At 49.8% G+C, this 22,581-nt stretch overlaps 1 protein-coding gene and 2 long non-coding RNA genes across 19 annotated transcripts; 2 read left to right on the top strand and 1 right to left on the bottom strand.

The window, feature by feature from the left end:
• The first annotated feature begins 53 nt into the window (after positions 1 to 53).
• On the top strand, positions 54 to 15,162 carry LOC148383013 (transcription factor COE1-like). 3 transcript variants are annotated; one of them, XM_088359278.1, is made up of 22 exons: positions 54 to 202; positions 541 to 718; positions 1,466 to 1,622; positions 1,707 to 1,770; positions 1,855 to 1,910; positions 2,116 to 2,189; positions 2,263 to 2,331; positions 2,403 to 2,484; positions 2,655 to 2,772; positions 3,131 to 3,264; positions 3,331 to 3,457; positions 3,536 to 3,624; positions 3,819 to 3,884; positions 3,954 to 4,092; positions 4,178 to 4,345; positions 4,451 to 4,636; positions 7,261 to 7,408; positions 9,523 to 9,787; positions 10,801 to 11,653; positions 11,915 to 11,964; positions 13,600 to 13,841; positions 14,239 to 15,162. In XM_088359278.1, the coding sequence occupies exons 3-19, from the start codon at positions 1,581 to 1,583 to the stop codon at positions 10,978 to 10,980; spliced, it is 2,007 nt and encodes a 668-aa protein (XP_088215404.1). In that variant the 5' UTR covers positions 54 to 202; positions 541 to 718; positions 1,466 to 1,580; the 3' UTR covers positions 10,981 to 11,653; positions 11,915 to 11,964; positions 13,600 to 13,841; positions 14,239 to 15,162. The 3 variants fall into 3 exon arrangements, with proteins under 3 accessions (XP_088215404.1, XP_088215403.1, XP_088215402.1); XM_088359277.1 differs by lacking the exons at positions 54 to 202; positions 541 to 718 and adding an exon at positions 748 to 1,311 and having other exon boundaries at positions 3,134 to 3,264; XM_088359276.1 differs by lacking the exons at positions 54 to 202; positions 541 to 718 and adding an exon at positions 748 to 1,311.
• LOC148383011 (uncharacterized) lies at positions 13,562 to 22,214 on the bottom strand. Of its 15 annotated transcripts, none has more exons than XR_015853906.1 (13): positions 22,073 to 22,157; positions 15,516 to 15,666; positions 15,403 to 15,435; positions 15,266 to 15,305; positions 15,160 to 15,200; positions 15,034 to 15,086; positions 14,901 to 14,953; positions 14,723 to 14,825; positions 14,572 to 14,649; positions 14,236 to 14,478; positions 14,086 to 14,163; positions 13,899 to 14,009; positions 13,562 to 13,818 (listed from the first exon to the last, which is right to left on the bottom strand). It is a non-coding gene; the product is annotated as an uncharacterized LOC148383011 (long non-coding RNA). The 15 variants fall into 15 exon arrangements; XR_015853907.1 differs by lacking the exon at positions 22,073 to 22,157 and adding an exon at positions 17,411 to 17,757; XR_015853904.1 differs by lacking the exon at positions 22,073 to 22,157 and adding an exon at positions 15,761 to 15,796.
• LOC148383012 (uncharacterized) lies at positions 18,075 to 21,960 on the top strand. Its single transcript, XR_015853931.1, has 6 exons — positions 18,075 to 18,456; positions 20,107 to 20,300; positions 20,552 to 20,631; positions 20,727 to 21,062; positions 21,138 to 21,338; positions 21,545 to 21,960. It is a non-coding gene; the product is annotated as an uncharacterized LOC148383012 (long non-coding RNA).
• Positions 22,215 to 22,581: the final 367 nt, after the last annotated feature.

Here is a 22,581-nt window from a genome sequence, read left to right as displayed (position 1 = left end):
TCTAGAAAGCATTGGCCCCCGGAGCCGCGCTCAGAGTCGTCCCCCGGAGCCGCGCTCAGAGTCGTCCCCCGGAGCCGCGCTCAGAGTCGTCCCCCGGAGCCGCGCTCAGAGTCATCCCCCGGAGCCGCGCTCGCAGCCGCCCCCTCCCTGTGCTCCCACCTCGGCCACATGAAGGCAAAAGCTTGGCCTGGCCTGGCCGCGGGTAAGTGCACAGACGCTCGGTCCCTTTTTCGCCAAAGCAAAGTCGGACTGAGCGTTTAACGTGCGTAAGCATGCGCTTGCTGTGTTTGGTCCGTTTGCCTTAAAAAGCCCAAATCATCTTTTTGTTGGTCACCTGCGATTTCTTATGCAATCGTTGTGTCAAATGGGATTTGTGTCTGCGGGAAAAAAAATTCTTGTAAATGCATTTGATAAGATTTGAATTTGTGCACACGGCGGCGCCGTGCAAAATTGACCTCCCATGCGGTGTAAAAGAAGGCCTCCCTCTCTCTCTCTCTCTCTCTCTCTCTGTCTCTCTCCCTCACTCCCTCCCTCGTCAAGGCGTCATTGCGAGATGGATGATAGTGATGGCAAGCTTGCAATGACAAAAATGTATTGAGTCTGGAAATGTCTTTTTTTTTTTTTTTTTTTTCCTTTTCATCTCGCCTTGGGCGCTCGCTCCGCTTCTCGTCTTCTTGCGGTTGACGGCTGATCCGGAGCAAGATCCGGACCAATCAAGGTCGTGCCTCACTCTGGCTCTGGCTCTGGCTCTGGCTCTGGCTCTGGCTCTGGCTCTGGCTGTGGCTCTCTCTCTCTCGCTCTCCATCACTTGGGCTGTCCTTATAAGGGCAGGCCCCGCCCCCTTTGCCGCCACGTCACGGCCGTGGGCTTTTGGGGTTTTGGCGCCGGGTCCTGCGGGGCCACGGGGCTCAGAGTTCTTTGCCTTCTCGTCATCGCTCCATCCTCTTCCTCGCCTGGTCTTTGGGGGGGCGGGGGGACTCTTTGCTTTCCGCTTCATTTTTTTTCCGTCTGGCTCCTGAATTCCCCAATGAAATTTTTCCTCGCCGCCGCCGCCGCCACCAGCACCTTTGAAACGTGAAATCGCAACAGCCCAATCCCGGCCAGCGGCCAAACGTTTTTGCGGCCGGGACACTTTTGCCACTTGCATAAGAATAAAATCAAAGCCGACGGACATTCTTCTCGTCGCCTCTCGGGCGCGATGTTTGGGCTTCAGGACGGGCTGGCGCGCGGCTCAGCGCCGAGCCTGAAGGAGGAGCCCTTGGCAGCTCGCTCCTGGATGCATTCGAGCGGCATGCTGGATGCCATGCAGAGGTAAAAGCTCGCCGGCCCCATCCTTTCTTCCTTGCGTGCATCCTCGCTTGCTTGCTTGCTTGCTTGCTCGCTCGCTCCCTTCCCACTTTGCACATCTCCTCTCATCCCGGCGTGAATTTGCTCTGAATTTGCTTGTGCTTGCTTTTGACGCCAGTGGGGCGGGCTTAGCGCGGGCCCACTTTGAGAAGCAGCCGCCGTCCAACCTGAGGAAGTCCAACTTCTTCCACTTTGTCTTGGCGCTGTACGACCGGCGGGGCCAGCCGGTGGAAATGGAGCGGGCCGCCTACGTGGACTTTGTGGAGAAGGAGAAGGTGAGGCGCTTTGGCCGGTCGCGCTGCCGCCGCCGCCGCCGCCCGTCTCCTTGAGCGTGCCGCTTCTCTCGACGCCGCTTTCAGGAACCCACGGCAGAAAAAACCAACAACGGCATTCATTACAAGTTGCAGCTGCTCTACGCCAACGGTGCGTCCCGTTTGCCCGCTTGCCGGGCCCGCTTGCCCGCGGCTCGCTCAACACTCTGTGCTCAACACTCTGTGCTCCGTGCAGGCGCGCGAGGAGAGCAGGACCTCTACGTGCGACTCATTGACTCCGTGAGCAAACAGGTGAGCCGGACTCAACATTGCAAATATTGGACTCTTTGGTGAGGAGCAAACGTTGGCGCCATTTCACGTCCATGAGAATCAGTTGGAGGCGCCGGTGGCAGTTGGGCCGGCTTTGCGACCCCGTCCTGCGTTGTCCGCTGGAAACAGCGCAAACGTGGCCTGACAGAGTGGCGTGCGTGCGTGCGTGCGTGCGTGCGTGTGGCAGGCTATCGTCTACGAGGGTCAGGACAAGAATCCGGAGATGTGCCGAGTTCTGCTGACGCACGAGATCATGTGCAGGTAGGTGGGCGGCCGCTGCGGTTGAAGCGCTTGCGGGCGGGCGGGCGAGCGACCCATTGTGTCTGTGCGCCAGCCGCTGCTGCGATAAGAAAAGCTGCGGAAACAGAAACGAGACGCCCTCCGACCCGGTCGTCATCGACAGGTAGGCCGCTTTGCCAGGCGTCTGGCTCGGTCGGCTCTTCTCTTCAAGTCGCCGCTTGATTATGCTTGCAGGTTCTTCCTCAAGTTCTTCCTCAAGTGTAACCAAAATTGTCTGAAAAACGCCGGAAACCCCAGAGACATGAGGAGGTTTCAGGTGACGCCCACGGCTCAGCCCCGCCCACACCGCCATCTCATCGGGCTCATCTTTCACACTGAAGATGTGAAAGATTTTTGCCGGGATCCCATTTGCGTTCAACGTGTTGTTGGCAGATCCAGAGGCGCGCAGCAGACGTAGCCCGGCTCACCGGCTGTTTGTGATTGCAGGTGGCGGTGTGCACAACGCTCAACGTGGACGGGCACGTCCTGGCCGTCTCCGACAACATGTTTGTGCACAACAACTCCAAACACGGCCGCCGAGCTCGGAGACTGGACCCGTCTGAAGGTACCCCGAAGCCGACAACCACCGAGGATGGTCGGCTCGCGTTAGCGTCCCGTCCGATAGCGCTCGTGCAAGCAAAGCAAAATCACAGCGGCTGGCGCGTCGTGGCTTAGGCGAGCCGAGCCGAGCCGAGCCGGAGCCTTCCTCCTGAGGAGTTGAGTCTCCTAATTAAATTCGGTAACCACGGAGACAAACCACCCGCCGCATGAGTGCACTTTTCTCCTTTGGGAGGACGGAAAGTCGCCGGCACGCTCGTATCACGACGGGTTCCACGCATCGGCCAGCGCAGAACGCAAGAGCAACGAACAAAATGGCAGTCCGCTTCTTTAAAGGAGTTCCGCTTTTTGCCCCCCCCCCTCAGCAGCGTGTCCGTGCATCAAGGCCGTCAGCCCCAGTGAGGGATGGACCACGGGGGGAGCCACCGTCATCCTCATTGGAGAGAACTTCTTTGACGGCCTTCAGGTGGTCTTCGGGAGCATGCTGGTGTGGAGCGAGGTAAGCGGGTGGCCCTTGGCAGGCGCACCACTTCGCGTCCCGGCTAACGAGCGCTCTCCGCTCCAGCTCATCACACCGCACGCCATCCGTGTGCAAACCCCCCCTCGCCACATCCCCGGAGTGGTGGAGGTCACCTTGTCCTACAAGTCCAAGCACTTTTGCAAAGGGGCGCCTGGACGCTTCATCTACACAGGTAGGGAGGAAGGCAAGGAGGGAGGAAGGAAGGCCCGGGCGGCGGCAGCGGCTCCTCAAACTTGTTCTTCTCCGCCAGCCTTGAACGAGCCCACCATCGATTACGGCTTCCAGAGGCTACAGAAGGTCATTCCTCGTCACCCCGGAGACCCCGAGAGGCTTCCCAAGGTAAGCGACGGCGTGTGTGGCGCGCTTACTTTTGCCTTTCCGATGCGCTGTGCGAGGCTCAGCGGCCATTGAAGAGCCTGTTGGGCGCTTGGCCAAATTTCAAAAGCGTCAAATCCGGGAAGCGCTGTGGCAAGAAAGGAGATTGGCCCGCCCGCATGCGCTGCTCTTCAATTGTTTTTGCCACTGCTCGGCAGGAAGTGCTCCTGAAGCGAGCGGCCGACATGGCAGAGGCCTTGTACGCGGCGCCGCCCGGCAACCAGGTGACTCAACCGCGCCGGCGCTGCGCGTCGGGACGGGCGCCCTTATTTGCGAGGCGTTTGGCGGCGCAGGAGACCATCCTGAAGCGAGCGGCGGACGTGGCCGAGGCCCTCTACAGCGTCCCGCGCAGCCACCCCCCGCACGGCATGATGGGAGTTGGCTCCTTCGGCGGCGGCCAGCTGGCGCTCGACCTCAACGACGCTGCTCAAGGTCAAAGCGGGCCGGGCTGGGCCGGGCCGGGCTGGCGGCCCACCCTGCCTGGATGCTGAGACCTTCCTTCTTCTCCTGTTGGCAGGCGGCTACGCTCCCGGCAGCGGCCAGCCGTCCCCCAGAGGGTATGCCCCCAGCCCCCCCAACCAGCAGAGCAACTACGGCGCCTACGGCAACAGCAGCATGCCCAACCTCGGGCTGGCGTCTTCACCCAACTTCCTCAACGGATCCTCCGCCAACATGCCCTACGGCAGTAAGTGGACGCCGCGGGTCGGGCCGCCGCGGGTCAGGCCGCCGCGGGTCGGGCCGCCGCGGTCCTCCTCCTCTGCTGACTTTGCCTCGTGCGTTGCCCTTTCAGTCGTAGCGACCAGTCCCACCGTATCCGGCTGTGGCTCCACCCACGGCGTCTTTGCCTTCTCTGCCAGCGTAAAAACCAAGAGCGCCTTTGCCCCCGTAGTGAGGCCCGCCGCCGCCGCCGCCGCAGCAGCAGCCACCCCGCCCCTGCCGCCGCCCAACAACTGCGGACTCAATGCCGGACTGCAAGGTAAACACGCACACGAGAATACGATGTCACGTGCTCTCTTCCGCTTCCATGTGAGACACGCACGTGATGATGACAACTCCTTTTTGGGTTTGCCTTGCATGCGATGGCAAAGCAGCCAAATGGTTTCCTTTTTGATATCGCTCGTCATGCGTCTTTGGCCGTCAATTTGCGCTTGTGATCACGCAGCCATGTCGGGCCTGGTGTAGAAGGAGGACGGCGGGCGGGCAGGCAGGCAGGCGGGCGGGCGTACAAGCCAGTGGGCGGAAGCGGCAGCGCCGTGCGCTTGTCCGGGCCGGCGGAGCGAGCGCCCTTGTCACGTCGGCATGCCAACGAGGCATTTTGACCAGCTTGTCTCAACAAGCCCCGCCCTCTCTCTCTCTTTCTCTCCCTCCCATCAACTTCCTCCTCTTGCACCTTTTCTCATTCATGGTGTTTTTCCAAGCAGCTTGGTAGCCTGCCCGTGCTCTTTCTGTCTGTTGTTTTCCATCCAGACCAAAAAAGAAATGTGTACAACTGTGCCTCATTGAACCATTGTTGATGTTTTTCCTTATGCAGAATAAAAGTTTCTTATTTGACATTGAAACAATCTTGTTCACGTGTCACGTCCAAAGCGTCTTTGGGTTTATGCGCCGTGTCTCGAAGGTTGCGCCGCCAATCACACAGGATGAGATTTGCTTGCTTCGAACGCGCCTCACTCGGAGGCCCCCTCGGTTACGGTGGCGGCGGCATCTGACCTCCTGCTTCGTGCCAATGTCCTCCGACAAAGCGCTCGAGGTCACGCACGCCGAGTGGAAGCGTGGTTAAGCATTTTTAGGATCTTGGCGAGTCACTTGTAGTTCCTTCGGCGATCGATCGAACCAATCGGCGAGGTGCTTCTTGTTGCCGTGATAGCCGGCGGGCGGGCGGCGCTGCGTCTCCACCCCAAAGCCCGAGGGCGGCCGTGTTTGTTGACTCGAGTGAAAGAAAACAAACAGAGACAAAACAAACGAATTACCTGCAAACAAAGCCGACGCCGAACTCGCGGCTTAGTGAGCTAACGAGGCTTAACGGGGTCGACGCTCATCCGAGGGCGCGCGCGCCCACGCACGCACGCGTCACCAGCACTGACTGAAAGAGGGAAGGAAAAAGGCACTTGTTAATGCTTGATCTCGATAAAAAAGAAAAAAAAAAAAGTGTTATTATTTCTCTTGGAAAAGTTGTCTGTGATGGATGTCGCTGCCGCATTCCACTCGGGCCAAAATAAAGTCCATTATTTCTTATCATCTTTGTTACATTACAAGTACTTTTATCAGCATGCACTCTGATTGGCTGTCACTCAGTTTGCCCCTCCCCCCTCGTTGGCCACGGTGGCGCTCACACTCGTGGGAAGGTGGGGGGGGGGGCGTTGAGTGACAGAGATATTACTGCTCAGGAAGATTTGAGCTGCGATTTCCTTCATGACAAATGACCCGCTAAGGACGAAGATGAGGAGGATGATGACTATCATCCTCGCTTGTGCTACGCTCGCCCCGATGGTGCAAGTGCATGGCAGCGCTCAAGCGGAAATGTCAAAGGGAGCGAGAGGTTAAAGGGCGCTAGACGAAAGGAAAGGAAAAGAATCTACTGGGCTGGGCTGGGCTGGGCTGGGTTCGACTCTGGCCTCTCTTGGTCAATTTGTTCTTGTTGCCTGGAGGCCAAGAACCCTCGCCAGACAAATGCCCCGTCGCTCATCTTTTGGTCCCCCGAGGCAGACAAGAGAAAAACTCGGCTTATAGCTGCTTTGCGCCACTCGAGCATGCATCTCTCCTCCTTTGTCCATTTAGCTTTGGTGACCTGCCACGAGATTTCCCAACAGTACAACGGTGGCATCCCGCCCGCCCGCCAGCCTGCCTGCCTGCCTGCCTGCCTGCCTCTAACGAGGGTCGAGAAACACACGGCTGGACACGCACGGGCTGGCCGGTGAAAGCAAACGGCGGCGGTGGCGGCGGACGTTGATGCTGTGGTGCACGGGCGGGGGCGGGCCTACGCTTGGAGCCTTTGCTCCCATCCCCTGGCTGGCTCGGCGCCCTCGTTAGCACCGGTTGGCCTGCGGCAATTCTTACGTCTTGACATGAGCAGCATGCAGTTAATCGTTGAAAGCTTCGGGGTGGGGTGGGGGGGCGTCAACAGACAGGAAGTGACAACAGCTGCTCTTTAATACATTTGCTCATTAAAATCAAAAGGTGTTAATGATATGCCGCTAATTGATCTTTTAGAGCACGTCTGAACTGAGAAAAAAGTTGTCAATGTCACGTTTTACTGTGACGCCCATTTGACAGCACGTTTACCCGCGCGCACCCACTCACACAATGGCGCATGTGCACTTGCACGCAGCGGGAGAGGTGAAGGTTGCGTGTGCGTGCGTGCGAGCGAGCGAGCGAGCAAGGAGTAAATGAAACGAGTTCAATTTGCGTCCATGTGTGAATTTGCGCCGTCTGACAAAAAGTTTGCTTCCAAAACAAATCCTCGTTTCAACTTTTCAATTTCTGTGTACGCGCGCTGGCTGGGCTCAGGTTTGTCATTTGCTGTTTTGTTTTGAAATGCCGTTTCCCCTCCTTCCAGTTGACTTGCTCTTCCTCTCTCGTCCCCGCCCTGATTCCTAATAGTGTTCCCCGTTGCCCTCGTCGTCGGCGGTGTTTTCCTGCAGGCCGTCAGCGTGGGCGCGTCCACAGCTCTGGAAGCCTTGCTTTGGCTGGCGCCCAGTCAGCCGCCGCTTGGCTTGACTTTTCCTTCTCTTTTTCCACAAGCCCCACGGTGAGCAAATTTGTGCTGATAGTCTTCGTAGCCCTCGTTTGTCAAGAACCCTAACCCCATGAGAGCGCTTTTTGGTCAACATTTGCACTTCCTCTTTGGTCCTGGAACCCAAGTGGGTGTGGCTTTTTGACAACCTTGACGGCCCTCCCGTTTCTGCGCCAAAGTCTTCCTCTCCTCACCTCTCCACGAGTCGTGTCAGGTGGTACGTTTGCGTCGATTTATTTCTTGGTTGCCGTGACTACAAGGGAACGATTGATTGTTTAAACAAGCCGGAACACAATTTGAGGCCAAAGTCAACATTTGCAATCGAGCCCAACTCTTGCGCTCGAGCGGCCGTGAGTTGAATGGCGTCGAGCTAGGACGCGCGCTCGCACGTGCAGACTCCCTCACGCAGATTGGAATGAAGTCTCATTTGTGGCGTCAGCACAAAATGTGCTTTTTAAACGGCGCCCCCGAGGGACAGCTCGTTGCTGGCATTTTGTTGAAGCCGTAAAATACCCCCACCCCAACCAATTTGACCTTTTATTGAAGATCCACACTTTTAGCACCCACCCGCACACTAAACTGCTGCACAGTCGGCGGTTATCCTGAGCCCAAAGTAGTTGCGGGCTCGACGCCGGTCTTCCGCAACACTATTGGCTATGTTAGGATGAAACTCGCTCGGTTGCTCCGATGCAGAATCTGCGTCACGCGCGCTAGCTACAGCGGAACACGCGGACGAGAGAGAGCAAAGCATGCATGCGCGCAGGCCGCAAAGTGACAGGCGCAGGTTGGCAGAGACAAAAGAGGGCCGAGAGCTCGACTCGACCTTGAGCGACGGCCCGGAGGACGAGGCGCTCGTTGGAGGAAATGCGTTTTGGGCGGCGACAGACGGAGATGGACGCGCGGCGAGCGCACCTTAATAAAATCGCAGCGGCTGATATGATCAAGCATGAAGTACATTACAAAGGTAATGTGAATTTAAAGCCACTTCCTTTCATTATCAAAAAGACTGAGCCGGCGCTGGCGCACTCCGCTCGCCCAATTTATGAGGCCCACTTCCTCAATCTAATAGAAGGAATCAGGTGTTACTAATGGAGCGGCCGCCGAGCTAATAGACGACGCAGCCGCACATAATGTGGACTGATGCGCCGCGGCAGAAAGACACAAAGACGGAAAAGTTGGAGAGCGAGAGAGCGAGCGGAGCAGCTCATTCGAGACGACACTGCATGTGCAGACAGACAGACAGACAGACAGAGAGAGAGACAAAGTGCAAGGCCGCGGATAGTGCGTGCATGGCGCCAACAAGCTGCAAGACGGGTCGAGCCCTGCGGCCTATACGAAAGCAAAGCGCACAAAGTGGGACACGGGCCCGCCTAGAAAAGAAGCAAGGCGAACAACAGTGATCGCACTTGAAGTTCGTTGTGTGGCCGCATCCAGCGACACCTTTTTTTTTTTTTCTCCCCCCTCCATTCACTAAGCACAAGTGCAAATTGACTTCCCCTCAGCTCAGCGTGAGTGCGCGCGTGTGTGTGTGTGCGCACCCGCATGCGTGATCACTCAACTAAAACTGCAGCACTAATTAAAAGTGTGCTGAGTGTGTGTGTTCTTGCCAGCGAGCGCTTTCGCTCACTTTGGAGGAGGGAGCGGGGCCCGTCAGGTTGTGTGCACGCGAGCCATGCAGAGCCAGCCGTTTGATTGGGTGTCAGTCAGTGCGCTCGTGAACTCTTAAAGGGTCAGCGCACACACTTTCCGTTTCTGTCATTTCTCCATTTTTGTTCCTTCACTTGTGCCATTGTGCCTGCCTCAGACAGGACCCCGCCACCCCTCTGCCCAGTCACACGCACGCACTCATCCATCACTCACTTACTCAACCAACAAACCACGACGCATACGCGCGCGCGCCGGCGTGCACGGCTGAGCGTCATTACCAGGTGGCAGTGAAGCAGAAAAGCTTGCTAATAGCAGGTCGCTGCCGTGCATGTGTGTGTGTGTGTGCGTGTGAGTGTGTGTTGACGAGTCTTTCGGTGTGACGTGTTGGACCCATGGTCCATGCACGCGTGTGCGTGTACGCGATATGTTCACGCGTGTGGGAACAGTTTGAATGAGGATTGATTTCCATGCTTTGTTTTCAGGCGTCCAAATGGCACATGCAAGCAAGGCGCTGGCGTCTCCATCACGATGAACATCAGACAAGGGAACATGCTAGCGCTGCTCAGCCAAGACTTGGACGCAACATGTCCCGGATGCACGCTGCCAATCTCCCCGGCCGGCCGGCCGCCCGCCTCGCCAATCTCCGTCCTTTTTACGAGCGCGCCTGCATGGCGAAACGACGCGCTTGTGCCCCGGGACGGGACGCACCTTTCCCCGCCCCCCACCCGGCTGCCATGGTTACTGCAGGTGAGCTCATTTTCTTCACTTTTATTGAGTCAAGTCCGTCTGTCTGCTTGACGAGCTCCCTTATTAGCTCGTTAGCTCATTAAAGGCGGCAGGGTCATTAAAGAGACAAACTGACCATCTTTCACACGCGCGGGCGCGCGCGCACATACATAGACAGAGCAGCTGTTGGGGCACGACATTAAAAGTCTCATTTTTTCATTTTATGGGTCTCGTTAAAGTTTTTAGGGAGCCGCTAATGACATCACACACGCGCACGCAGTCGTTAGGTTTCAGGGAGTGTGCGACTGTTGACCTTTAGGACAAACGACTGACAAGAAGTTTCGGCAAACGTCAGGTGAGTGAAAACCACCATTTCTGCTCGTTGAGCAATTGGCTGCCCGATCGCGCTCATCCAGGCCACCCGCACGCTGCTGGCCCATCAAGCCCCCTGACGGCACGAGGGGGAGAAAGAAAAAAAACAAAAAGAGACTGTTAAGCGTCCAGCTGGCGTGTGACACAGGCAGCAAGTAGATCATCTTCGACGAGCAGAATTCCCACAGAGGGTTCTAATCGGCTTCACCGTGCCATGGGTTTCCAGCAACTGTCTCTCTCGTGCCTTCTGTTCTTTCCCTTGCTTTGCTTTGCTTCGCTTCCAGGAGCATCTTGTGTTCCCGTTTCACCGTCGAGGGAAATGACCTTGAAATGTTTCAACTTTTAGCATGACCGTCCATCCTTTGTAGTATTGGATTGAGCGCATGCGTGTAGAAGGGGGGGGAATGAGGTCACATTTACACGTCAAGAAGGCCTCGAACCTTTAGCCTCAAGCAGCTCCAGACTTAAAAAAGGCAGACGTGGCACGTTCCGTCCAATCTCTCGGGACCTGAAATGGAGGCTGCACTTCCTGAGACAGCTCAAGAAGTTCAACCTGCAGCAGGAGCTGCTGAAGACCTTCTACACTGCCATCATCCAGTCTGTCTGTCTGTCTGTCCTCTGCACCTCCATCACTGTCTGCTTTGGATGGGCCTCCAAACAAGACAAGCACAGACTGCAACGAACGGCAGAAAAGATCATGGTTCACCAACCTCCCATCTATCCAAGACTTGTACCTGTCCAGGACCAGGAAACGTGCAAGTCATATCTCTACAGACCCTTCTCAGCCAGGTTGCAGTCTGTTTGAACTACTCCCCTCCGAACGGCGTTACAAAGCTCTGTAGGCCAAAAACAGCAGACAGAGACAGCTTCTTCCCCCAGGCTGTTGCTCTGATGAACTCACACCACTCTTAGAGTCTCAGAGTCAGTGCTGTGCAATAACATCCTGCTCCCCACACTTTTTTGGAATGCTCTGTATTATATGTACGATGTGTCCTATCTGCATCCATTGCAGCCTGGTCATCCTGGAAGAGGGACCCTCCCATCCATCTGTGGTCTCTCCTCAAGGTTTCTCATTTCCCCTAATTGGAGTTTTAAGGTTTTCCTTGCCCTCCTGGGAGTTTAAGATCAGGGGATGTTTGAGAATATTTGTCATTTTTCACAGGTCACCTAAATGTTGAACAGAGGCTGTGATGGACCCAAGTCAAATTCCTTGTTTGGCACGCTCAAACATGGCCAATAAAAACTCTTGAATCTTGAAATGTACAGCACAATACTCATATGTTTAAGTGTAAGCAGAATTAAATCAATACGTGCGTCGTACGATAGTACTATCGTCAATGAGTAGTGTTTACTTCATTATCCGAATTAGTGTTGTATGCATGATGTGGGCGTGTCTTTTCTGCAGCTTGCCAAAGACGCGCTTTTTGGTGACTTGAATTGAGCTTTCTCGGCTACCGTACACTTCCGCTTCAGTGAGCAGCTAGCTCTTCGGCTTGTTGCCTATTGGGATGTCGAGTGAGTCATGTCAACTTTTTCCAAACTCTCGATTTGCTGTATGTATGTACACGCATACATGTAAACAATGACATGAAAGGAGAATCATTGTTAGTCGTTACGTCCGTGGAAACTCGCTAACTCTCGTGAAACCAGAGGTGGAGCGTTAGCTAGCACGCCCGCCCACAAGCAGCACTCACTCGGCTGACAATCAATGGATCATCAAGGAAAGCGTTCGACTTGAACGTTGTTTTTCTATGTTTTTCCATGTCCGACTTGAAGACCGGAGGCTCCACGTCGGCTGCTGGTCGTCTATCTGCATATCTCGAAAGGTACCTCCCCATTTTCCATGTAGCATTATGCCTCTGGTGAATAGCAAGGTGGACCTTGTCCTGTTGATTATTTGGGCCACAGTAAAAAGAAACAAAAATAATTGCTCTACAGTCGTTAAAGTTAAATTCCATGTAAGAAGTGTAGTTTTGAAAAATGCACTTGCATTTTAACTTGAAAAGTATATTTTTGATCGTAGTTGGCACTCATGAAAAGTGAAAGTGTACCACTTTGTTCTTCAAATAACATGACTTGAATTTGAAAAAATATATAAATCTAAAAAAAAAAAAATGAAAATGTGTGTAAGTGATATTAGTTGGTAGTGTTATGTGCTTGAGGAGCTGATGTGCGATGTCATACTGTCATGGCACACCAGGGGGAAGGTGAGCACATGCAAGCAGCTGACATCTCTCACAAAACCTAAGTGCCAGCTACTGCACAATATCATCATCACCACACTCGTCTGGATGTGTTTTTTGATGACATTGATGCAAACCAAGTTAGTCAGGAACATATATTTAACTGACTTGGTTTGCGTCAGTGTCATAGAAAAACTTGTCCAAAAATGAGTGCTGGTGGTGGTGGTGGTGCTGTGGAGTACCTGGCACTTAGGTTTTGTCCCAGTGAGAGATGTTTGCACTGTTTGAATGTGCTCACCTTCCCCCTAGTGCCTGCCACGAGAAGTAAGTGACATCATACCTGAGCTCATCAAGCACTTAAGGTGCTTCCATGCAGGCAGGCAGGGCCTTTTCAAATTGCTCTTCTATTCAATAAATTGTTCAAGTGGAATGTGAGTCTTTGTGATTCATGAGCAAGTCTTTCATGCTTGGTGGTCACTGCATTGGCAAAGTACAGTTTGAAGTCTTGAGGTGAGAGTTGCTCACTTCCAAAACCTAAGTGTCCACTGCTATGCACACAAGTTTTCAGCCTTGAGGTGAGTGTCACTGCAACAGAGCCAAGTCTTTGCTGCTTCTCTCTGTGTCCACATGAGTCCAAGTGATGCAATTGTACAGTTGCAGTCACTTTGAGTCATGTGGAGCTAGAGAGAAGCAGTCAAAGACTTGGCTCTGTTCAGCGGCTGAAGGCAAACACTCAACTCCAAGCTGAAAAGAGCCTTCCAAAACCTAAGTGCCACTTTGCCCGCCTCCTAACTCTGCCCAATTTCAGATTGGCCAATCACGGCTCGGCTCAAAATTTGCATAACCACGCCCACTTTCTGTCAGCCAATCAGAATGCAGCATTTGCACATCTGACCAATCAGATTGCTTCATTTTGAGTAAACCACGCCCACTAAAATGCCAACCAATCACAGGACACCTCATTTGCATATCCACGCCCACTTTTCAACCAACCACAACCTTTTATTCTCCTGGCTCCACCCAGTTTTAGTGCTCTTGGCCAATCATGAAGCAGTATTCCAGACGCGTCCCGCCCCATTTCTCAAATTTCACCAGAAAAAAATTTATATAAAAAAAAAAAAAAATCCAGAAATTTTTTGGGTGGGGGAAAAAAAAACATTTAAAAATGTTTTGAAAGAAAATTATTTTTGGTTTCGTTTTAAAGTTTAAGATGTGATGTTTGAAAATGAAGAGTTGAAAGTTTGTGTTATTTGTAATAAAGCTTTATTTCTTTTGCAGAGTAAACAATCACAACAAAGTAACAAGTTGGATGGCAATCTGCTCATTGCCGAGTGGTGAAGTGGTCGGCCGGAGGGACGAGTGGTGAAGCGGTCGGCCAGAGGGATGAGTGGTGAAGTGGTCGGCCAGAGGGACGAGTGGTGAAGTGGTCGGCCAGAGGGACGAGAGGTCGGCCAGAGGGACGAGTGGTCGGCCAGTGGGACGAGCGTTACTCCATGCCTGGACCCAAGACAAAAAGATTGGTAAGTAAAAAGCCAAGTCAACATTTTGTGCAGAAAAGGTTTTGGCATGAAACATACCAGAGCGCAAATAGAGTGATTCATTGCACCGACTATTGCAAGGTGCATGACCAGGAAGCCGATTTTGTTCCTTGCTGCATGACCAAGGAAGTTGATTTTGTTCCTTACTGCCTGTCAGAAAATAGGAGAAAAAAATTATTGGAATAAAGATAAGATTTTGCAATGAGGAGCATTCAAAGTGCCTCACTTCGGTTGCTGAGGCAGTAACAAGGAAACTGAAGTGCTGCTGGTCTGTAGCTTTGCTCTGGTCCCCAGCTTCTGCACACTGGACACAAAAAAAAGTAATTCAAATTTTGAAACATGTTGGCTAAAATGTCATTTATGTTCCTTCTCTTACCAGCTGAGGGCTCTTCAGGCAGCACAGACCCAGGTGAACGAGCTCACAGAGGCTGAAGACAAACTGTGGCAGGCTTTGCACTTTGTGGACCAGGATTTGTCACCTCTGCCTGTAAAGGAAAAACAACATCGACACAACACAATTTAAGTTTACTGCTTTTATTTTTAACTGTAGACTGGAAGCAGACTGTCACTGGTGCACAGGCAGAGTTCCTGAAATGTTAAGACGCTCCAGGGTGGACACCTGCACACAACACAAACGAGGGACCCATCAAGGTGCCATTTAGTACATTTGATTTGAGAGTCAACTCAGAAAATGGAGGTCGCCTTGAGGAACCTCTACATGTTTTGGAGGGCTTGTTCCTTTGGCCAGCAGGTGGAAGATTTTCTAACTGCATCCTTACTGGAAACTGCTCTGCAGGAAGAGGGAGGCATAAAAAAGCATGCAAATGCTTTTAAACAATGCCAAGTTTGTAGTAAGTTGTCACCTATCAGCAGGTCAGACATGAGGTTGATGATTCCACAGGTTCAAAAGCTTGCAGATCCTCACCAGTCGATCCATGCTGCAGAAACTAGGTCTTTCGGCACCACCTGGTGGATAAAAGAAGGAAGAACAAGCTGAAATGTTTGACATGTGTCAAACATTTGGACACGTGCGTGTTTCACCAGTGAGGAATGGAGGGCAGCACCGGACTTCTCTCCAACCACAGCTCGCTGGTCTGAAAGACACGGTAACGTTACAACCATTCTGCTTTAACATTTTCAGCCTAACAAGCAAATTGAGCAAGAGTAGACCTACCTGCAAGTGTCTCATGAAGCCATGAGAGGACTGCGAGGTGGCCATCTTGGACCCTGCAGACAAAAAAGAACAAACGTTTGCTTTAGTCCATTTAATAAGATGCCTTGCTAATAAAAATATTTATGCCATTTTGCAGTCAATCTGCTCCCTCTGTTCCAGATGCAGGCCTGTGAACAGAAATGAGAAGACAATTAAAAAGCAGTCGATTGAAAGAGTTGACTTTGAAACTCACAGAAAGTCAGCCGTGACGGGCTCGTTTTGAGGATTTGCACCTGCAGACAGAAAGTAGACAATTAACACGAATGCATCGAAATACCCGTTTCCGTAATTCTCTGGTGGATTTATGCAAACGCTGCCTTGTCTACTTACCTTCGGCCAAACGGCGCTGTCGTCCAGACGTTCCTAAATGTTTGTGCATAAATGGTGTTAGTGATCTTTCCACACGGTGCGTGCTTGAGTTTTCAAAATGTACATGTACTTACCCGCCGTTAAATGCTTCAATGATTTGGTTGCACCAAAATGCACGCCAAATAAATGCGTTCGGGTGGTCGTTGAAGACGCTAACTGCTAACGCTAGCTTCTGTAAACTTTTTAGCTTGCAAGATGGAAGCACGCCCAAAGTGCATCTTGACGCTGAAAGAGAGCAAAAGCAGTTAGTTTCAAAAGATGAACAAATATTGAACCTTGTCCGTTCTGGATTGGAGTGCGTATGGCGCAGCAGGTGGACCAGAGCAGCGTGGCGCTCGCTGTCAGAGGAGAGTGAAAGACTGATCGTCGCGTTCTTGACGCCTTTTATACTCTTTTCGTGATGACGTCATTAAAAGAAGAAAAAAAAACTCTTACACCCAGGCGATCAACAGAAAAGCGAGTGAGAAACTGCAAAGTGAAGTCTCTGGCGGGTCGGGCCTCGAACCAGCATTGCAATCGTCGGAGGCAAAGGTGTCAACCCCTCGACCATTGCCTGATGGGTGTGGAGGAGAGACATGTTTGTATTATCACAAATTATGAAGGTATCTTCAGGAAAAGTTCTGAGTGCATTGTGTGGGGCTCGAACCATAGTCTCCCGATCACCGGGCAAAGTTAAAAACCATTCTGCCATTTTCCCGGCGATTTTCGACTTTTTTTTTTGGTAGTCTATTGGCAATTTTCAACTTGTTTAAAAACCATAAAATTACCAAAATTATTTGTTCTTGCAGAAGGTTCAATGGTGTAGTGGATAAGGCATTTACCTTATATTCGGGAGAACCGAGTTCGAGTTTTACACTGTTCCAACTTTAGCTCAAAGAGCGCTTTGAGTGGGGCTCGAACCATAGTCTCCCGATCACCGGGTAAAGTTAAAAACCATTATGCCATTTTTCCGGCGATTTTCGACCACTTTTTTTTTGGTAGTGTACCATACAATTTTAACTTGCTTATACAAACTATTGAATTACCTCACTAATGCAGAACCCTCAATTGGTAGTGGATAAAGCTTTTGCCTTATGTTCGCGACAACCGAATTCGGGTCTTACGCTGACTCAACTTTAGCTCAAAGACTGCTTGTGGAGCTCGCACCATTTTCTCCCGAACACCGGGCAAACATATAAACCATTCTGCCATTTTGCAGGGGAAATTCGGCAATTATTTTGGTTAGTGTTAGTGTACTAGGACTTTTTTTTTTTTTTTTTTGTATTTTACATAGACTTCAATTACGATTTTTTTTGTTTTTTTAACAACTTAAACAGAAAACCTTACTATACTTGTACTGTACCTGGACTTTTTTTCAGGGCTCAAAAGTAGGACGTCCGGGGAAAAAAGAGGACGTCCGATGATGCTATTTTTTTTAACCCCCAAAAAACTTACTATACTTGTACTTACCCCAGACGTTTTTTCAGAGCTCAAAAGTAAGACGTCTGGGAAAAAAGAGGGCGTCTGTTGATGCTATTTTTTTTAACCTCCAAAAAACTTACTATGCCTGGTCATTTTTGTACGAAATAAAGCCTTACTATAGTTAGTTAGTTGGTTTATTGACAAAAGTATAAAACTTTGGGTCCAAACAATAATCGAAACCCATCATACAACTTTAAAAAAAAAGGTACACATTACAAAAGATTAAAATAAATAACACAAAAGTTTCAAGTCAAAACACAGCACAAAAATCCTTGCTTCACACAGTTTTCTGTTTTCCAACCTTGACAGGCAGGCATGTAACATTTGCAAAGTTTCTCTGTGAGTGCCCACAAAGAGTGAGCTCAGGTCCTTCTTCCACTCAAGTCCATATTTCTCTCTGATGTCTTGCTTGTCCGAGAGGACACACCAGTATGTGCTGTTCGTTCTGTATACCAGTCTCACATATACATGGTGAATTTTATTTCAACGAAAGAAAAAATTAACTTACTTCACACATACTGGTCAAACTGGTCAGGTGTGACCTCAAGAAATGGCTGGAGTTGGGTCAGTGTACAGACGCAAGTCGCAGTCTTTTTGTTGACCTTTTCCTGTGCCTTCAAATGAAATGTCCATGACAAAACTGCTCCGAATAAAATCAACTGCAAATGAAAACACATTTCACTCGTTCCATCTAGCAGTATCGACGTGAGGGACTCGTTAACTTGCCACGATCGCATGACACCCGAAAGCTTGCTCTCACAATTCATCATTGAAACAGAGAATGTGTGTTTCTGCAAAAATGTAAGTTATTGTGCCTACCAGGGTAGTGCAAGCACGGAAGGCTCCGTAGTAGTCAGGAAGGGGTGTCCCTCGGTTCCGTTTGGCTACCAAATGAATGGTCAAAGTGGGCTTTGCTAGCAGCTCTATATAATTTATTTTAAATCATTTACTATCCCTGTCAAATTTGATCAAAGGTACAATACAAATTTGTATGAAACTCAAACTATATGACAGAATATCATTTTTTTGACAAGGCCGGTCTTTTAAACAAGTTTTTGAGCATCTTTTATGCGTGTTTACTTAATTATCTGAACTAGTGTTGTATGCATGATGTGGGAGTGTCTTTTGTGCAAGTTGCCAAAGACGCGCTTTTTGGTGACTTGAATTGAGCTTTCTCGGCTACCGTACACTTCCGCTTCAGCGAGCAGCTAGCTCCTCAGGTTGTTACCGTTTGGGGTTTCGAGTGAGTCTTGTCAACTTTTTCCAAGCTCTCGATCTGCTGAATGTATGTACACGCATACATGTAAACAATGACATGAAAGGAGAGTCATTGTTAGTCGTTACGTCCGTGGAAACTCGCTAGCTCTCGTGAAACCAGAGGTGGAGCGTTAGCTAGCACGCCCACCCACAAACAGCACTCACTCGGCTGTCAGTCAATGGATCATCAAGGAAAGCGTTCGACTTGAACGTTGTTTTTCTATGTTTTTCCATGTCCAACTTGAAGACCGGAGGCTCCACGTCGGCTGCTGGTCGTCTATCTGCATATCTCGAAAGGTACCTCCCTATTTTCCATGTAGTATTATGCCTTTGGTGACGAGCAAGGTGGACCTTGTCCTGTTGATTATTTGGGCCACAGTAAAAAGAAACAAAATAATTGCTCTACAGTCGTTCAAGTTACATGTCAATGTAAGAAGTATAGTTTTGAAAAATGTACTTGCATTTGAACTTAAAAAGTATATGTTTGATCATAGTTGGCACTCATGAAAAGTGAAAGTGTACCACTTTGTTCTTCAAATAACATGACTTGAATTTGAAAAAATATATAAAGCTAAAAAAAAAAAAAAGAAAATGTGTGTAAGTGATGTTAGTTGGTAGTGGTATGTGCTTGAGGAGCTGATGTGCGATGTCATACTGTCATGGCACACCAGGGGGAAGGTGAGCACATGCAAGCAGCTGACATCTCTCACAAAACCTAAGTGCCAGCTACTGCACAATATCATCATCACACTCGTCTGAATGTGTTTTTCGATGACATTGATGCAAACCAAGTTAGTCAGAAACATATATTTAACTGACTTGGTTTGCGTCAGTGTCATGGAAAAACCTGTCCAAAAGTGACTGGTGGTGGTGGTGGTGGTACTGTGGAGTACCTGGCACTTAGGTTTTGTCCCAGTGAGAGACGTTTGCACTGTTTGAATGTGCTCACCTTCCCCCTAGTGCCTGCCAGGAGAAGTAAGTGACATCATACCTGAGCTCATCAAGCACTTTTAAGCTGCTTCCATGCATTTAGGCAGGGCCTTTTCAAACTGCTTTTCTATTCAATAAATTGTTCAAGTGGAATGTGAGTCTTTGTGATTCATGAGCAAGTCTTTCATGCTTGGTGGTCACTGCATTGGCAAAGTACAGTTTGAAGTCTTGAGGTGAGAGTTGCTCACTTCCAAACCTAAGTGTCTACTACTATGGACACAAGTTTTCAGCCTTGAGGTGAGCGTCACTGCAACAGAGCCAAGTCTTTGCTGCTTCTCTCTGTTTCCACATGAGTCAAAGTAATGCAATTGTACAGTTGCAGTCACTTTGAGTCATGTGGAGATAGAGAGAAGCAGTCAAAGACTTGGCTCTGTTCAGTGGCTCAAGGCAAACACTCAACTCCAAGCTGAAAAGAACCTTCCAAAACCTAAGTGCCACTTTGCCCGCCTCCTAACTCTGCCCAATTTCAAATTGGCCAATCACGGCTTGGCTCGAAATTTGCATAGCCACGCCCACTTTCTGACAGCCAATCAGAATGCAGCATTTGCACATTGGACCAATCAGATTGCTTCATTTTAAGTAGACCACGCCCACTCAAACTCTAACCAATCACAGAGTACCTCATTTGCATATCCACGCCCACTTTTCAGCCAACCACGGCCTTTTATTCTCCTGGCTCCACCCAGTTTTAGCGCTCTCGGCCAATCATGAAGCAGTATTCCAGTCACGTTCCGCCCCATTTCTCAAAAATTTCACCAGAAAAAAATCTGTAAAAAAAAAAAAAAAAATCCAGAAATTTTTTGGGTGGGGAAAAAAAAAAATTAAAAAAATTTTTTTCTAAATTTATTGAAAGAAAAGAATTATTTTTGGTTTTGTTTTAAAGTTTAAGATGTGATGTTTGAAAGTGAAGAGTTGAAAGTTTGTGTTATTTGTAATAAAGCTTTATTTCTTTTGCAGAGTAAACAATCACAACAAAGTAACAAGTTGGATGGCAATCTGCTCTTTGCCGAGTGGTGAAGTGGTCGGCCGGAGGGACGAGTGGTGAAGTGGTCGGCCAGAGGGACGAGTGGTGAAGTGGTCGGCCAGAGAGACGAGTGGTCAGCCAGTGGGACGAGTGTTACTCCATGCCTGGACCCAAGACAAAGAGATTGGTAAGTAAAAAGCTAAGTCAACGTTTTGTGCAGAAAAGGTTTTGGCATGAAACATACCACAGTGCGCAAGTAGAGTTGTTCATGGCACCGACTATTGCAAGCTGCATGACCAGGAAGCTGATTTTGTTCCTTGCTGCATGGCCCAGGAAGTTGATTGATCCTTGCTGCCTGTCATCAAATAGGAGAAAAAAATTATTGGAATAAAGATAAGATTTTGCAATGAGGAGCATTTAAAGTGCCTCACTTCTCAGGTTGCTGAGGCAGGAACAAGGAAACTGAATTGCTGCTGGTCTGCCGCTTTGTTCTGGTCCTCAGCTTCCGCTGCAAGCAGGTACTTGATGGTGCTCCACACTGGACACAAAAGTAACTGATACAAATTTTGAAACATGTTAGCTCAAATGTAATTTACTTTCCTCCTCTTACCAGCAGAGGGCCCTTCAGGCAGCACGGATCCAGGTGACAAGCTTAGAGTCGTTGTGGCTGAAGACAAACTGTGGCAGGCTTTGCACTTTGTGAACCAGGATTTGTCATCTCTGCCTGTAAAGAAAAGGAACATTGACAACTCCATTTAAGTTTACTGCTTTTATTTTGAACTGTAGACTGGAAGCAGCTGGTCACTGGTGCACATGCAGAGTTTCTGAAATGTTGCAAAGAATCTCCAGGGTGGCCACCTGCACACAACACAAATGACAGATGGGAGATTTTCAAACTGCATCCTTACTGGAAAGTGCTCTGCAGGAAGAGTGAGGCATAAAAAAAAAAGTAGGTAACTGCTTTTAAACAATGCCAAGTTTGTCACCTGTCAGCACGTGGGACAAGAGGTTGACGATTCCACAGGTTCAAAACCTTGATCCCACCAGTAGAGCCATGCTGCAGAAACTAGGTCCTTCGGCACCACCTGCTGGACAAAAGGAGAAAAAACATGCTGAAATGTTTGACATGTGTCAAACATTTGGACGCGTGCGTGTTTCACCAGTGAGGAATGGACGGCAGCACCGGACGTCTCTCCAACCACAGCTTGCTGGTCTGAAAGACACGGTAACGTTACAACCATTCTGCTTTTACATTTTCACCCTAACAAGCAAATTGAGCAAGAGTAGACCTACCTGCAAGTGTCTCATGAAGCCATGCAAGGACTGCAAGTCAGCCATTTTGGACCCTGCAGACAAAAGAACAAAAGTTTGCTTTAGTCAATTTGATGAGATGCCTTGCTCTCTCAATCTGTCAATCTCCCTGTGTTCCAGATGCAGGCCTGTGGACAGAAATGAGAAGACCATTAGAAGCAGTCGATTGAAAGAGTTGACTTTAAAACTCACAGAAAGTCAATCGGCCATGACGGGCTCGTTTTGAGGATTTGCACCTGCAGACAGAAAGCAGACAATTAACACGAATGCATCGAAATACCCGTTTCCGTAATTCTCTGGTGTATTTATGCAAACGCTGCTTTGTCTACTTACCTTCGGCCAAACGGCGCTGTCGTCCAGACGTTCCTAAATGTTTGTGCAAAAAATGGTGTTAGTGATCTTTCCACACGGTGCGTGCTTGAGTTTTCAAAATGTACATGTACTTACCCGCCGTTAAATGCTTCAATTATTTGGTTGCACCAAAATGCACGCCAAATAAATGCGTTTGGGTGGTCGTTGAAGACGCTAACTGCTAACGCTAGCTTCTGCAAACTTTTTAGCTTGCAAGATGGAAGCACGCCCAAAGTGCATCCTGACGCTGAAAGAAAGCAAAGGTGGTTAGTTTCAAAAGATGAACAAATATTGAACCTTGTCCGTTCTGGAATGGAGTGCGGATGGCGCAGCAGGTGGACCAGAGCAGCGTGGCGCTCGCTGTCAGAGGAGAGTGAAAGACTGATCGTCGCGTTCTTGACGCCTTTTATACTCTTTTTGTGATGACGTCATTAAAAGAAGAAAAAAAAGAAAAAAAAAACTCAACAGAATAGCGAGAGAGAAATTGCAAAGTGAAGTCCGTGGCGAGTCGGGTCTCGAACCAGCATTGCAATCATCGGAGGCAAAGGTGTCAACCCCTCGACCATTGCCTGATGGGTGAAGAGGACAGACATGTTTGTATTATCACAAATTATGAAGGTATCTTCAGGAAAAGTTCTGAGTGCAGTGTGTGGGGCTCGAACCATAGTCTCCCGATCACCGGGCAAAGTTAAAAACCATTCTGCCATTTTCCCGGCGATTTTCGACCTTTTTTTTGGTAGTGTGTTGCCAATTTTCAACTTGTTTAAAAACCATAAATTTACCAAAATTATTAGTTCTTGCAGAAG

Source organism: Syngnathus floridae, chromosome 18, assembly GCF_059516105.1.
Source record: "Syngnathus floridae isolate MCC-2025c chromosome 18, RoL_Sflo_1.0, whole genome shotgun sequence".
Lineage (NCBI taxonomy): Eukaryota > Metazoa > Chordata > Actinopteri > Syngnathiformes > Syngnathidae > Syngnathus > Syngnathus floridae.
The sequence above is the reverse complement of the archived record's forward strand: the minus strand, read 5'-3'. Positions and strand labels throughout refer to the sequence as shown.

Excerpts from the sequence above, each read along its gene's own strand:
- LOC148383013 (XM_088359276.1), top strand. The coding sequence starts at position 1,199 with ATGTTTGGGCTTCAGGACGGGCTGGCGCGCGGCTCAGCGCCGAGCCTG. Across the intron at positions 3,885-3,953 it reads CGGCGCCGCCCGGCAACCAG|GAGACCATCCTGAAGCGAGC; the intron begins GTGACTCAACCG and ends TTGGCGGCGCAG. Across the intron at positions 7,409-9,522 it reads CTTTTTCCACAAGCCCCACG|GCGTCCAAATGGCACATGCA; the intron begins GTGAGCAAATTT and ends CTTTGTTTTCAG.